Raw genomic sequence first — 16,678 nt, 5'->3', positions numbered from 1 at the left:
CTAGAAACACCTGTTTTTTTTAATTTGTCACCTGTCTGCAGTTGTACTTATATGCATTTGCACTTTGGCAAAGCCTTAACACCCGCATATCATGTAGTATCTTTCATCTCAGCTCTCGTGTGTGGTTCAACAACCACTGGTATAGTTGGGTAGCTATCTAAAGAAGAGAATGAAGCGTGGTTAAACACTCAGGCCATGAACAAATATGCTAAGTGCAAAGCAGAAGTTTTTTTTCTCTCTCTCTCTGTCTTTTCACTGTTAAACCTACTAACCACAACACAGGAAGACAGATTATAGACAGGGGGGAAGTGCAGCATGAGACAGTATCACCAGTAGCAGTACCGACTAATGATGACTAGCTGCCGTGTAACCTTTTTGTGACTTTTATCATTTGCTCGCTACTCTTCAACTAGTTTTCAGTCCCACAGAGAATCTTCAAATTCACATCTGCAATTGTCCCACATCTGCTTTCATGAGAATTATGGCATTATCATATGAAACATATGTGTGGTTAGCATTTCTCATCCTTTGACACCGACCAACCAGCTTCAACGGCTTCAACAAACACATGGTGAGTTATCTGAGTTTTTTTTGTACTGTACGCCACGTTTTACGTTTGTTAACCTTGACAGCTACAGAGGATTTCTGAAACTGATCCGACCATAAATTTTAACTTTCCAACGTGGTCTTGATTCTGTACTGTATCTGCTCCATAACGATAAAAATGTAATTAAAAAAAAACTCACTTTACAACATATATATATATACATGTATTTCTCACAGATACAGGCACCTCATGGTTTACATGTTTAATTTATAACCGATCAGTCTGGCTTTTTTCCTTCCACAGTGTATGTTGGCCTAATTGCATCATGCAAATAATACCACTGCTTATTTCTGTGCTTTTGGTTGCTATGATGATCATTACTGTGCCATTTTACAGACTCGTGTTTCTGCACTTACTGAGCGTTTGTCACGCTTAATGTGGTTGCAGATGTCGGACACTCCCCAACATATCTGCAGTAAAATAAGTTATAAAGTGGTTTTGGTCATTTAAGACTGTAAATTTAACAGCAGAAGCTGACTGTCGTGCATCTGATGTCTGGGCTTTGAATTAACTTCCTGTGTGGGAAGTTACGTGATCAAGCAACAAACCACACAGGAAGACATTTGCCATTTCGAGTGTCTCGGTGAAATGTTCAAACATCATCTTGTATGTTTGCATGATTTTCTCTGCAGTTTTGCTGATATGCAGTTGCATGAAACCGTAATAATGAACTTTATGTATACCACATTTCATACACACGCATGCAATACAATGTGCTTTGCAAAAGATAAAAAATAAACAAGTATGTGAGGAAAGATGCAATAGATCATGGGTAAAATCAAGTAGCATGTGTTACAAAAGTTAAAAAAAAAAAAAAAAAATGCATGGTATTCCAGTGCTAATCTGAGAAAGTCAGCGGGATGATGCAGTGATCTGTAACAAACTGTTATTGAAAGTGTGAAGAGTGAGGAGATCATTAATGTAATTTTAATCAAGGCTGTGAAATAATTTAAAAACAATGAGAAGCCCCTTAAAGTCTTTTCTGTGGCTTATAGATTATAGCCTATGAAAAGATTTTTTTTGGATGTTTACGGCTGCAGTGTTTCACACAAATTCTGAATCAGGTTTTTAGGATGTAAACAGTGCATTGCAGTAAGTAAGATGAACGCCTGGCAAAGGTCTTTATATGGTAGAAAGCTGCTTTAGACTTCAAATGTGTGTTTAAAGATTGAAATCATTAATGAAAATGCTCCTAGATTCTGAGCCAGAGATCTAGTTTTTGAAAATAGGCTGTAAGATTCAAAATGAGGTTTTCTCTTTTGGCCTGTTCCTCAAGTGTATTTGTTTTGTTCTAATTTAACTGTAAAACATTTTGAGCTGTTGTCAAAAGAAATGGGATCATCAATAGAAACAGAAATGTTAAACGGTGTGTCCTCTGCATAACAAGAGAAACACATTTCATGTTCACAAATTGACCCAAAGGCAGCATTCGCAGACACTTGTGAATTGTAACAGCAACATATACATGGAGTCTTTTCTTTCCGGCATATAGACAGAAAAAAAATAGACTGAACTTTGGTTCAGGGATGGAAAATTATGAAGTCCTGGCCCCTCAACCAGTGATGAACTAGATCAGATGGCCAAACCCACATTTTTAACTTCTCAATAAGGCATCTAAGTCTATTCTGAAATGATTCCCAACATTGAGCCTTTTTCAAAGCTATGTTCGTCATATAAGTCAGATCAACATTTTCCAAAATATATGGTAACGGTTTCAGTGAAAGAAATCTTTTGAACAAATTGTTCTGTACCCTGCAATCTCATTATGAAGTATATTTGTTGCTTTTCAACAGGCATATACAGAATCAGCAATGCGTGACTTAAAGCACAATACGATAAATACTTTGGGGCACCAATTACTGTACACCAGAGGTGTTTTTGGAGGCTATTGAGGCCTCGGTTAATTTTTTTTCACCTCCATTTTTCACAGCCCTGTCACGCTCCGTATGCACTTGTTGTTGCACATTGTGTAAGTAATGCTGTTTCATATTGTGCAGACACGAACAGGAACGTCTGTGGCCAGAAAATATCAAACCTCCTCATGGAGAGGAAGACGCATTACGATTCTATCCTGGACCGTAGCAAAAGAATTACATGGCAGGACGATTGCTATGTGGATCTTCAGTCTATGCCCTGCTCCACCTCATCACAAGCAGAAACAGAGGGTAAGGGTTCTCTCCTCTGCAAAAAGATTCATCACATCTCTCGCACGCTGCTGGCGTTGGAGCGGTTAATGTCAGAAGCGTCTGTCCTCTGTTACTCCAATCTCTCCTGCCCCTTTTAGTTTATTTTGTTAATTTTGAGCAAGGAAAAACTATAACAACAACTATTACAAACTGAAATGGAGAGAGGATGGGAGGATGATGAGGGAGGATGCGATGGCTATAAAATCATCCTTAAAAGGAATTTACTTAAAATAAAAAAAAGGCAAGAACATTTATTTACAACAGAGCACAAGAATGATCTCCAATTCAATCCAATTGTAGTGAAATTCATCCCTGATTCATTTTCAGTTATTTGGACATCATCATCAGTATTCACACTCATCTGTTCTTATCATGAATGTTAAGCCACAGATATGAGATTAGAGCCTTATCAGTAGAGCAACAGGAGCTTTGATTACTGAAATTAGGTGAGAGGACAGAGAATCCTTCACGGTTGAAGTTCATAATTAGCGGCATCCAAATGTTTTGAAAAAAACTTTTGCCATTACAGTTAAACATGGCTTTAGTAAGTTTACACACCACTGGAGAAAGAGTGGTTTCAAGATAGTGTTTGTTCTCGCCAGTGGAAGACAATGACTTTTTCTTTGTTGTCAGGAGAACTATTTTGGTGACATTGAGCCTGGTTGGGGATTTGAAGGCAGTGGGTAAAAACTGTCTGAAGCCTGTTAAGCTGAGGACTTTTGGGCAAAATAAAAATGGCCAGCTTAGTCAAAAGACAAAAACAACAAGGTTAGTTGAGATCATAAAATTATTATAATTTTTTTTTTTCATGTTGACGTGAGAGCTTTTTTCAGAACATTAAAATTTGTGTTCATACTCATACATAAAGTTTCTTTGCGGTGGTCCGCCCCCACTGAAATAGCCTCCTCTTTCATCATTAGAAATGTATACTGTAATGAACTTCTACAGTAAAACCAGGGGCAGAGGCAGCTTTTTCAAACAACATATGACAAGTAGTGAAAAAAGCTATTATTTGGAATGTCACCTAGTTACTATTAATCACAAACTATGACATACTGCTTATGGCATCTGCTCTCTGGTTTGCCGGGGGAAACCCTGATGCTCTTAAGGACGCATACAGGTGAAATACTGGGAAATCACATTGATCTTTCTTAAGAAATTACAGAGGATGCAAAAAATGCATGAAAGATTATTTTAGAAACATTTACCTGAACATTTGCCATATTGGATGCAAAGGAGTGCTTTTTCATTTAATCGGAGAGGATAAAGAGCTTTGATGAATATAAGGTGATTTTAGGGACATTGATGTCACCTTAGAAAAACTAATTTTCCCAGCGGATACTCATTTCTCAGGTTTGTTTGGCTTTAAATGTTATGTATGTAAATATGTTTGGTTTAGTGGATTATACTGTTAGAAAAACAGGTATCTGTTTTCTATTCTTTCTGAATGGTGTTGAAATCCTCCTCCTCCATTTTTGAGGGATTATTGAAGAAAAAACAGCGCGGTCTGAAATTGCGATGAGTAAATTTCTACTTAAGTGAAGTCATTTGAAAGACTTTGCAGGGATGTGAGTACTTTTTTTGGATAATGCTGTCACCATATGTTTCAAAAGCACTGATGGTAATTACTGATCGTAGTAATTGCTGCAGAAAGTGTAAAGCAAGCTGGAATTGTTTGATTGAGTTTTAAATTTAGGTCTCTACTTTAGATTAAATTGGCTTTAGAAGTTTGAAAAAAAGATTGTGGGAAAATGATGACCTCTAAATTGGCTGTTGTATAGTATGTTCACTGCTTTCACCTTGAATTACTTCATAGCTTACTCCTGGGTAAAATGTGGATTAATTCAGTACAATTACAAACAACAAAAGGAATCTACTGCACAGATTATAGATTATAATAGTGTTTGTATGTATGTTTATGATTGTTTGTGAGCATATGTGTGTTTGCTGTTTTTAGTGGATTGTGAGTATGGGAAGCATCATGGATTGTTATCAATTACAAACACAACACCTCTATTCCCTGAGTTATGGGATATAGAGAAGGCATTAGGAACTGTTTTCTCCACGAGGCTCCTTACATCCTTTTTTTGTTAGAGGAATGAATGCTATTAGTACTGCGTCATGTTAAGGCTATGGCATGGTAATTGGAAATCAGTTTGAGAAGGGAATAGAATAGGATTAGGAAAATGTGTGTGTTTTGTGTGTTGTGTCAGTGATGATGAACACACACGCATGCACACAAGCAAACATGTCAGGGTTTATAGAACGAGTGAGCAAATGAAGAGGATTGATCAGACTACGTATAAAATTCACAGAAACGATTAGGGAAGGAAAAGACAAAGAACAGACTGCTATTCAAATTACCGGTGTTGTGCAACTTGATTACCTAACACAAGAAAAAAGAAAACTATATAAATCGGAAAACTGCCTTTGAATATTTATGGATTTGTGAAGCAGTGGGGAGCAGTGTGAGCCCTCATTTTATTAACAGAGCACATTTTGTTCAAAAAACGTATTGTCCCCTGGTGCAGAATGACCAGCATGTGTCCCTTAATAATTGGCCAGCAGTACAAAGTTTTCAGTGGAAAGTGTAAAAAAGTCTGAGAAAAATGACAAAAACACAAGAAATGAAAAGCTGCTTTTCTTGCGCAGCATGTTGTTACATCTTTTCCTTCATCATAAAATTTTGTTCTGTGGCGCCACAGTAGTCTACACATACCACATAACCTCAACGGCCACGGTTTGCTTCTAGCCATGTATGTTTGTTTATACTTCAAACCCTTCTCTCTACCTGTCGTCTGTCTCTCTGCACTCTCCACAGTAGAGCAAAGTGTCATTGTTAATTATCACTTGATAATCTCAAGAATCATTACTTGCAGTAAGAGTATGGTTCTGTATTGGTTCAGATCTTAGCTGGGTCCAAAAGCATCAAGACCAGCTGCAACGCTTCAGTACAGCGTCCTTCCTGGAGGGGGTGTTAGCCCACCTGAGAAAGACTGATGTGCTGAGTTCAGCTGAGGAGTCCAAGATCAAAGAAGGGGGCCGGTTGCAGGACCAGATCAACATGCTCACAACTATTGTCAATGGCAAGGACACTCAAGGCTCTGATACCCTGCAGGGCTTCATAGAAAGCTCAGATTCTCAGGTGGCCCAGCTCATCATAAACCATGGTAAGGGGCTTAAAATGGGATTTGTTAAGGAAGGGTTGAGAATAAATTGGTATTATTAGTTAGATGTTTACAGTAGGTGTCCAGTAATTAGAGGAGTGGCAGTTTGATTCCTGAATCCTCCTAATAGCATGTTGAAGTGTTCATGAACAAGACATGGAGCTCCAAACTGCTCCCGATGAGTCGTTTAATACTGTCTATAAATGTGTGTGAGTGAATGTGAGTCATTGTAAATCACTTTGCCCATTCAACTTCTTGGTTATCAATATATAAAAAAACGACAATTTTTGTATGACTGTCATTTCCTTTTCTGCAGATTCTATGGTGAAGGAGCACAAAGAGCTGCTTTTGCGGCGATATGAGCAGCTCAGAGACAGAGATTCATGCAGCTGCCCCAAACTGAACATCTCCTCTAGGACCTTACTTCTGGTCGATGGACTTTCTGACCTCCAGCAGAAGGAGCATGATTTGATGCAGGTGGGGGTAACTCGTGGAGGGAAAAGAAATCATCTCAGACAACTGGGCCTGGCTAAACTCTTGGAGCCGCTCACCCGGGTCAGTTTGCCTCCCAGGGTCTCCCTGACAGTTGGGGTGGCCGGTATCGGCAAAACCACCTGGGTCCGACACTTCGTCAGACAGTGGAGCCAAGGGGCCATCTGTTCAGATGTGAGCTTCGTCTTGCCTTTCACCTTTTCTGAGCTAAACTCACTGGAGAAACTTTCAGCAGAAAAGCTGGTGAAGATGGCTTTTCCTCATTTAACAGACACCAATCTGGTCCTGAGCAGCTCCTGCCGGACACTGCTTATCCTTGATGGTTTGGATGAATTCCGCTGCAGTTTAAATTTCTCAGATGCGGTACCCTGCAATGACCCAAAGAAAGAAGTGTCCATTGATGACTTGGTTACTAACATCATCCGAGGGAATCTTCTCCCTGACGTAGCAGTGTGGGTCACTTCCAGGCCAGGAGTGGCCTCACTCATCCCTGGAGGATTGGTTGACAGGGTGACTGAGATCCCTGGATTCAGCCCAAAAGACATCCAGATCTTCCTAAACCACCACTTCTCCGAGAGGGATTTTGCCAGTAAAATATGGGCACACCTGGAGTCCCATAAGATCTTAATGGTGATGTGCTACATTCCATGTTTTTGCTGGATTGTGGCTGATACGCTGATGTACATCATGCAGAGTGGAACACAGGAGACCCTTCCCAGGACTTGTACTGCTCTCTATGCCCACTTTTGTTCCATGAAGGCAGAAGTAGGAGAACCAAGAGGCAGGGAGCCTGTAAAAATGGAGCAGCTCCATGGGAGCAATCGTAAACTGCTGGGGAATCTTGGACGGCTGGCATTTTACGGGCTCCTCAAAAACAAGTACACCTTCAGTGAGCAGGACCTCAGGGCCTATGGGATAGACCTACTGTTAACTCAAAGCAGTCTTGGTGCTGGACTTCTTGTTCGGGAGGAGTCAGTCATATTCACAACATACCGGTTCATTCATTTGACTCTGCAGGAGTTTCTTGCGGCCACCTTCTACTATATCTCTTCCAAGAGGGCCATCTTTGACTTGTTCTCAGAGAGCAGTATGTCCTGGCCCAAGATTGGTTTCCAGAACCACTTCAAAAATGCCTTTCAGCACTCGCAACAAGCTGAAGATGGTCACCTGGATGTGTTTGTGCGCTTCCTGACAGGCCTGCTGTGCCCAATGGCACTGAAACCTCTCACTGGGCTTTTGGCCATCGGGAAAGATGATGGCAACCAGAAGGCGTGGGCAGCAGGGGTTTTACAAGGCCTCTTGGTCAGCGGGGGGTCTGTGGTGTCCCTGCGTGCAGTCAACATGGCTTATTGTTTACAGGAGCTGCAACACACAGATCTGTTGCGGAGTGTAGAGGAGGATCTACGGCTTGGTACCCTGGCAGGGAAGTTAACACGGGCTCAGTGTGTTGTCTTGGCCTATCTGCTGCATGTTTCTCCAGAGTGCAGTGAAAAGACCAACCTAACAGCCTCTCTGAACTGCACCACAGTAAAATGTTTGCTCCCACAGCTGCTGTACTGCAGTCATCTCAGGTAGAGCTCTCCCCAAAGCACTATCTCCAAATAAAACAAAACCACATGACAAACACGGAAAAGTGAAACACATGTCTTATCTCTTCCACAGGTTAGAGAATAATCAATTCAAAGATGATGTAATGGAATTGCTGGGAAGCCTCCTGAGTGCCAAAGACTGTCATATCCAGAAAATGAGGTGAGATTAAACCTATGTTTCAACTCCTTTACTGCAAACTATTGTGGTTAAGCATCATATGAAAATCATTTTATACTCTAATAACTCTGAACCACTGTATCAAATGAACTTGCATGATTGCTCACATGAATGGTAAAACTTTTTAATTACAATTTAGTGTCAGTGTTGTTGATTACAAGGGTGTAAGAGACACTGAGTGATTATCATGTGGTTGTATGATTGGTGCAGCGATGATGATGAATGTGATTATCATTTATATTGTGTATGATTGTAACCTTTTTTATTCACCCCCCTCAGTTTAGCAGAGAACGCCATCAGCAACAAAGGTGCCAAAGCCCTAAGTCGAGCCCTTCTGGTGAACCGGACACTAACTTCTCTCAAGTGAGATTTGTTTGTTGCCTTTTTTAATACTAAATCCATGTCAGTAACTCTCATGTAAACAGTGCTGGCAGATTATAGATGATAGATGTTTCAATTGTTGTGGTAAACTGTGTGAAACATACATTCGATGAGCATCTTGATGTTAACTTCTATCACATTAGCACTTTCTAGTCTGTGTAGTTTTATATCAAAAGATAGCAAAATTACAAGGGATGGCAAATGCTCCCAAAACTGCACTCATCTCAGAATCAAAATCAGAATCAGAAACAGGTTTATTGCCAGGTGACAGATGATATAAATATATAAATAAAATCAAATTTACAATTAAATTTTCAATTATTTTGAAGAAATGTATAATTCACTCTCAGATTTTGAGTTATTACTTTGGAGTAGAGAGGTGCATAGTACATATTGGTTCCCTGGATTTCATTTTAGCATTTCTTTTAGTTTACTTTGGTTTTTAGTTTGCCTTATACACCGCAACTTTTACAAATAAAACTCTGTGTGTGTGCTTATCTCTGAGTCCCTGAAGACTTGCAGTTCTTCTGGTCTTTGTCTTCATAGTTCACTGGCATGTACACTTGTTCTCAGGGTTTCAGTTATGACTGTACATCAGTCTATTTGATTTAACCATCTATTTATAATTTAGCCTCCGGAACAACAACATCGGCTCAAAAGGTACCAAGTTTCTGGCAGAAGCTCTAAAAATGAACCAAGTGCTGGTATCAGTCAAGTGAGTATAATTTCTATAGATTGCCAGCGTAAATGCCAGCATAAGATTTTGAGGTGGTGTAATTGCTCAATTTCCCAAACCACTCATCAGCTTTCAGAACAATGCCATTGAGGAGGAAGGTGCTAAGGCTCTTGCAGAAGTCCTGCTATGCAACCGCAAATTGGTGTCTCTGAAGTGAGTTTTGACAGGGTTTCACTTTTGTTTGTTGCATGCATTATGGATAGCATATACAGTACGTGTGCATTCTTATGATGAGAAGTAATCAGTGCATTTTTCTTACATCCATGTAATGATACAGTATAAGGAAGAATACTGTTGGAGCGGGAGGAGCCAAACGGATTGCAGATGCACTGAAGTCAAACCGGACTCTCACAAAACTGATGTAATCCTTAATTGAGATATCATACTGAATATTTTACTGTTTAGATTGTAAAATAATGCAGACATTGTTTAAATTTAGCTTGTGGATAATTGATACTATGCTACAGGGTATTTTTTTCTAGGTTCTGTGAATTTTGTCTCACAGATTTATGTTAAGAGTTACAAAAGCTCACTTAAAGAATCTAGGTTTCATGTTAAACTAGCACAAATAATTCCCTTGTGTTTGCCAATTAGCATGTAATTGAGTCACATTAGCACTGTTCATCAAGATTAATGATTTCAATTTCAATTTCTTAATGTGCGATTATTTTCATTCTTGTCTACAGTCTTTGTAGTAACCAGCTCGGGGACAAAGGAACAGTCGCTCTGGCAGAAGCTTTGACAGTCAACCACACTTTACTCTCACTTCAGTCAGTACCGTCCTCACAGGAGTACATTTTATCCTCCACATTGTGCTCTATTACACATTGGTTCACATACTGTGCAACAATTACGCAGTTTGTTGTGCTAGTTAACCTTTTCTTTTTGCAGACTTCAGAGTAACTCAATCAGCGACAAGGGGATGACAGCCTTAACCAAAGCACTTAGGCGGAACCAGGGCCTCGTTTCTTTGAAGTGAGTATTAAACCTCAACCTTTTTTTGCTCATTTGATTTCCTGCAGAGCGTCTGATAAGAAGGTTGATACTCTCACTCTCATATCTGTATGGTAAAAAGGTTACAGCCAGCAGCCAGTTAGTTTAACATAGCATAAAGTCTGCAGTGGGGGAAACAGTCAGCCTGGCTCTGTTCAGAGGTAACAAAATCCTCCAACCAGCACCTGTAAAGCTCACTAATTAATACTTAAGTCTTGGTGTCACCGTGAGGTTGCCAGGAAACCAGCAGAGACTCCTGTAAGTCACTGCTCCTAGCCAAGAAATAGTCTGGTTCATAACCACTTGTAAAGCTATAAGTTGTCATTTTTAAACTTTGTTTTTTTCTACAGATTAAACAAACAACATATAACATTATAAATAGTGACTTTAGAGGTGCTGGTAGGTGTATTTTATTACCTTTGGACAGAGCCAGGCTACCTGTTTCCAACCGTTTTCCATTCTTCATGCTAATCTAAGCTAACCAGCTACTGGCAGGACCTTCATATTTACTGTACAGACATAAGTGGGCTATGGGTCTTCTCATTTAACTCTCAAAATATTGAACTATAACTAATTTATAGTGTATTGGGACTCAGTGCATACTACATATGAGTAAATACTAGTCAAATATGATATGGCATATAAATATGTATTATGTATATTTTATGTATATTTTGTGTATATTTCTATCTGGTCAGTTTAAGAGAGAACTCAATTGGGGTGGAGGGAGCAAAGAACATGGCCCACGCCCTCCATGAGAACAACTGTCTCCAGGACCTCGAGTGAGTCACCTCATTAATAGATGTTTATAGTGTAATAGCCCACAGTGGCATGGAAATATCCAACTGTTCAGTAAATGTCATTACCCCAGACTATGGTGTGTCACTTAAGGCTATTGTATGCAAAAAAAACTGCCAGTCCCACGAGATTACAGTGGGAAGTCTGTGGCTCTTTGAAGAAATATGGTGACATTCAGAATGTAACATTCACAGTCTTCATCGACTCTCCTTCTTATGGTAATTGCTATAATCACCTTTTCCCAATTAAATTAAGTGGAACTTTCAAACTTCAAAGCCAAGTGTTTTATCAGCTTAAAAGCAGACATGTTGCAAAAGTATCAACAGACTTTAAATGACACATTACATAGATAATGATGTCTCTTTGACACTCAACTATAACACCTAACTTGTGTTGCTGTATTTCAGAAGAATTCTGTCTATTTCTTACTGTAAGTGTTAGTGCATTTGTAATATCTATATATATGTGTGTGTGTGTGTGTGTGTGTGTGTGTGTGTGTGTGTGTGTGTGTGTGTGTGTGCGCGCCTGTGTCTTTGTGTGCATATCTCAGTCTCACAGCCAACCTGTTGCATGATGAAGGGGTTCAAGCTATAGCAGGTGCAATCAAGGTTAATCAAGGCCTCACCTCTTTGCAGTAAGTGAGGCTTGTAATGCAAATGCAACCACACACACAGACACACACGACTCTGCAAGTAACATCAGGCATCACCAGCTTCACTTGCTTTGAAAATGTTCCTGAGGACTACAATAATAGTGCAAGAATAAGATAAAGGAGATTCTGCTTTTCAATGCAAACAGGTTTTGCAATCGTACCATATTATTACAGTAGATTTTAAACATTTGTAAGAAAACACAATGTCAGAAATATATAAACTAATGGCATTACTATTTATTATGTAGAAACAGTAAACAGGAAGTAGAATTTCACCTTGATTAGCGAAGGATTACAGCCAGCAAATCTGGACCACACAATCCCAGAATAAGATGTTTTTATTGTGATTGTGACATAACAAAACAGTGGTGGAAGAAATATTGACATATTTTACTTAAGTAAAAGATTAAATACCTGAATGTAAAAATGCTCCATTAGTAACAAAAGAGGTAAAAGTCCCAAAATTTTACATAAGTAGAACTATAGAAGCATTATTATAAAAACATAATTTAAGTATTATAAGTAAAAGTGGTCATTATACATTATTTTCAAAGAATAAGGGGGAGTCATGGGATGATTGTCTGCAGGTTCATCATTACAAGTGTTTAGTTTCACTGATAACAATCCAGCAGATTTTAGCTGATTATAGGTTTTGTATGTAAAAGCTTAATCTGCAAACTAGTGACTATTGTCACACAAATGTAGTACATTGAGCTCTAATATTTGTATATAGTAAATGTACTTACTTGTTGTCCACCACTGCAAAAAACTTACAACATATGTCACATTTTCCTCATAGTTGTACTTATGTGCCTCTCTTTCTCTTTTTTCAGTCTACAGTGGAATTTCATCAAGTCCTCTGCCACTAAAGCTCTGGCCCATGCACTGCGCTCCAATTCCACAATGCAGCTCCTGGAGTAAGGCCAATCCTTGTTTCAGTCACCTCTGCTCCCACACACACTTTATCTGATTGATCACCCCAAAATTTCAAAGGTGTATTCTGTCAAGGAAGTCTGCTCTAACATTACACTGACTAGTTGTAATGACTAATTATAGGATTTTATTGACTGATTGCGGCTTTATCAGCCCCTGAACAGTTATGTGGCATTTCAGTTACAGGGTTGTATTGTTATTTACAGTTGTCACTGTGTGTGTGTGTGTGTCCTTTGCTGCAGTCTGCAGGAGAATAATATTGGGAATGACGGTGTCACTTTTCTCGCTGAAGCCCTGAAAACCAACACATCTCTGCATACATTATGGTTAGTGTTACATTTGTACACAATGATTGATTATTACTTTTTTTTGTCTTTAAGGTAAACAGATAAAAACTGGAGGCAGAAATGTACCCGTGCTTACACAAAATGATGAATCAACGCTAAGAGATTATAGCAATAGCTATGTACTATAATAATAGCTAAAAGTTAGTACATTCACATAAAAGTTATCTTTCTACATGTGTGACAATTTGTTGTCGTTTTCTATTATTTTCCTATGTGTTTAGTGTTTTGTGTGCTGTCTCTTTAGTCTGCAGGGGGTCTCAGCAGGCACAAATGGTGCAGTTGCAATGGCAGGAGCTCTAACGACCAACCAAAGCCTGCAAACATTAGAGTGAGTCCAAGCTCCTTTCTGTGTCAAACTGCTCCTTTGTTATTTGTCATTCAGCCACATATCATAAGCAAGCAATTTAAAACCAGTGGAGCTCACCCCTGCTCCTTTATAGTGTTTCCTTTTTTTACTTTCGTTGCAGCTGATTGTAGTCACTTGAGTGTAAAAATAATCACTTAGGTGTAAAACAGTCCCTCTTTTGGCTTGAATGAGACAAGCAGGAGTGTTGGATTGAAGTTGCTCTGCTCGATGCTTATTTCCTTCTATTACTCTGTATGTCTGAAAATCATTCACCCTCTCATTTGTCTGTTTTATGGGTTTGATAGCTTTTGATCTGTGTATGCTTTGGATGTGAATTTGTTTGTCTGTTTAAGCTTTACAATGCCAGCAATTTTAATGTGACTGATTGTGGTCTGGCAAAGCTCCACAGGTGGTTTTTTTGTTTGTTTGTTTGTTTGATTGATTTTTGAGACACACATCATTTCAAGTAGCCGCTACGCTACAGTAGATGATTGGCAAGTCTTTCCTTCTCTGAGACCTGAACATGAACCTTTACAACTAGATGAATGCACCACTCACTGGGCTGTTTTGTTGTTGTTGTTGTTGTTGTTGTTGTTGTTGTTGTTTCACCGATTTTCACAAAACATGTGGTTGTACAAAACCTAGCTATTCTGTGAGCACTGTCAAAATTCTTCTTTTTGAGCTACCACTGAAATTAGTTTAAGAAGAAATGTGAGGCACAAAATATAATTTTATGTCAACAATGCCTATTACAAATAATTGTTCACAAGCTTCAGGATTTTCAAGAGCCAGCGACTCAAGACAGTTTCTGTTTGTGATCCGCTGATTCTTAGTGAATATTTGATTGACTGTTAATGTTTTTAAGCCTTTGCACTCTGTTCCTGTTTTTATAAATATATCACAATTAGGGTTGAGCAATATAACAATATATACCATGAGATTATGTACATTTCTGATTTACCCGTACCCTCTATTACCATGGTAACTATTCCTTTAACATTTCTGGGTGTTAATAGACCACATGCTAATTAAAGTTTTATATGATTTTTGAATGAGTGTGACAAAGTATGTTGACTTGTCACATATTTAATTTGCTAAAACAGGCATTCTTGTCTGGTTATTTTATCTAACAGTTTTTCATTTGATTTTCTAGAAAATGTACTATATCATATATCAATATGGCAATATAGAATTACATAAAAGACACTTTCATCCGATTTGCCCACCCCTAATCACAATAGAGAGGCAGCCATGAGCCCACAAGGTATTTTATCTTAGAGGGTTTTCAATTTTTCTCAAAGTTTTAAGTTAATTGAAATTGAAATTAAAACTTATCATGTACCGAAGTTAATTACACAAACTACTAAGCAACATAAATGCAATTACCTCAAACAGAATAGCACAGTGGAAAACAATAAAACCCAATAACACAACATAGAAGAATAAGCTGAAAGTATGGACAGAAAAGCTCATCTCTCTGGTCTTCTGAAAGAGCAAAAAAAGAAACCCTCCATTAGAAAATATAATGAGAGCTGAAAGCTGACAGGACAGAATTGGAACTTCAGCTCTTTGTGAACCTCTCCAATTTTTCCAGGGATGCAGCATGAGCTCATTGTGAAGCTGTCAGGTTCCCAGTGCCAGTGAAGAACCAATTTTAAGATTACGCTTGTGTTGAAACAACACTAAAAAGAAGTGAAATAAAGTGAGAGGAAGAATCCTCTTCATTATTCAGTCTTTTTGCTCCTTATCTTTAACACCTCAGTATTTCTCCTGCTTTGCTGATGGTGTCAGTGTTACAGATTTGAGAGTTAAATGAGTTACAGACTCCATCATATATCATCATATATGTGCAACAACTGTGGTGTTTTTCAGTCTACGTGGAAACGCTGTAGGGATGGAGGGAGCGAAGGCCCTGGCTAACGCCTTGAAAAGCAACAGAAGCCTCAAGTCCTTGAAGTAAGTTGCATCTACAGCTTATCATGATCTGTAAGAACCAAATTTTTTGTTTGTTTAAAAAGCATAAAAATTGTATTAATCTCATGGTCACAATGAAAAAAGAGTATTTTCTGAAAATCAGCAACTGAATTCATTCATTGAATTTGAAATGCTTGATTTGGTTACATTTTTTCCTGTTTAAAATTAAATTCCCCCAATTAAAATGTTTTTGTCTTAATTAAGATTCAGCTTTGTGAAATACATCTCTGACAAGGGATTTTATCAATGATTATAAAGCAGCAGCCTCTTCTAAGGCTGCTTGCAATGAGGTAACATTGTGTCTCAAACAATGGTCAAGTTTTATTCTTCCTGTTTGTGGACTAACGGTGACTGTTATCTTAGTTAGCTGGCCTAGTCAGCTGCAACATAGCTCCAAATGCATATGTACTGGACTTCCTGTTTGTTTCTGGAGACAAAAGGTCATCCAAATCCAGCATTTTTCAGTTCAAAATAAAGCTTCATACTAATATCCCTGGACATTTGATTACAGAAATAATTGTTTGTGTCTGTGTGCATTATCAGTCTGCAGGAGAACTCTCTGGGTATGGATGGAGCCATTTTCATTGCAACAGCGCTGAAAGGAAACCACCAATTGACATACATAAAGTTAGTTTTCTTTTCTGCACTTCTCCCTGCACCGCTCAGACATACTTGACTGTGGTTTTGTGTGTGGTTGTATCACAAAGAGCAGGATTTCAGAAAAGAGTACTGTACATGCTCTAGTTGAAAAGAACTTCTGTTTGTGTTTTTATAGTTTGCAGGGAAATGGCGTCGGAGAGTCTGGAGCAAAAGTCATATCTGATGCCATAAGAACCAACGCTCCAGGCTGCGTGGTGGACATCTGACCAAGGACAGAGCAGCAGCTTCTGAGGAAGTTATACCACAGAAATAACAGTACGCTTTGTTATCAGACGTACATGTATACTATGTAATATAGTTAAACTCTAAATGTATTATGTACCTCATATCACTGTGTAACTGTTTATATACTTATACGATACAATATTATTGGAGAGATATGTGCATATTTATTTTGACAGGAAACAATTACATTTGTCTTGAAGTAGCAGTTGCCATAAGGGTAAATAAGACTATTGAAGATACTTAGAGTTGTACCATATTTTTATGTAAAATACATTCATCTTTTAAATTAGAGCTGTATCCCTCCTTATTTGTCTTAATGAAGATGTCTGAGATGTCTAATATTCTGTATATTTGCTCTATTTGCACAAATTAATCTGCGTGCATGGAAATAAAATGGACATCGCCATACGCATA

At 38.5% G+C, this 16,678-nt stretch overlaps 1 protein-coding gene across 2 annotated transcripts; it reads left to right on the top strand.

Moving 5' to 3' along the window:
• Positions 1–83: 83 nt before the first annotated feature.
• Positions 84–16,678, top strand: nlrc3 (NLR family, CARD domain containing 3). 2 transcript variants are annotated; one of them, XM_044337398.1, is made up of 19 exons: positions 84–571; positions 2,605–2,772; positions 5,700–5,963; positions 6,277–8,023; positions 8,115–8,201; positions 8,499–8,582; positions 9,232–9,315; positions 9,406–9,489; positions 9,614–9,697; positions 10,023–10,106; positions 10,228–10,311; positions 11,028–11,111; positions 11,678–11,761; positions 12,613–12,696; positions 12,955–13,038; positions 13,304–13,387; positions 15,278–15,361; positions 15,923–16,006; positions 16,155–16,678. In XM_044337398.1, the coding sequence occupies exons 2-19, from the start codon at positions 2,649–2,651 to the stop codon at positions 16,243–16,245; spliced, it is 3,405 nt and encodes a 1,134-aa protein (XP_044193333.1). In that variant the 5' UTR covers positions 84–571; positions 2,605–2,648; the 3' UTR covers positions 16,246–16,678. The 2 variants fall into 2 exon arrangements, with proteins under 2 accessions (XP_044193333.1, XP_044193334.1); XM_044337399.1 differs by lacking the exon at positions 2,605–2,772 and having other exon boundaries at positions 87–571.

This window comes from Thunnus albacares, chromosome 20 (genome assembly GCF_914725855.1).
Source record: "Thunnus albacares chromosome 20, fThuAlb1.1, whole genome shotgun sequence".
Taxonomy (NCBI): domain Eukaryota; kingdom Metazoa; phylum Chordata; class Actinopteri; order Scombriformes; family Scombridae; genus Thunnus; species Thunnus albacares.
The sequence above is the reverse complement of the archived record's forward strand: the minus strand, read 5'-3'. Positions and strand labels throughout refer to the sequence as shown.

What these genes read in the sequence shown, in the direction of transcription:
- nlrc3 (XM_044337398.1), top strand. Translation starts at nt 2,649, where the DNA reads ATGGAGAGGAAGACGCATTACGATTCTATCCTGGACCGTAGCAAAAGA. An exon ending in CGGACTCTCACAAAACTGAT is followed by an intron (nt 9,698 to 10,022) that starts GTAATCCTTAAT and finishes TCTTGTCTACAG; the next exon opens with TCTTTGTAGTAACCAGCTCG. An exon ending in CAAAGCCTGCAAACATTAGA is followed by an intron (nt 13,388 to 15,277) that starts GTGAGTCCAAGC and finishes GGTGTTTTTCAG; the next exon opens with TCTACGTGGAAACGCTGTAG.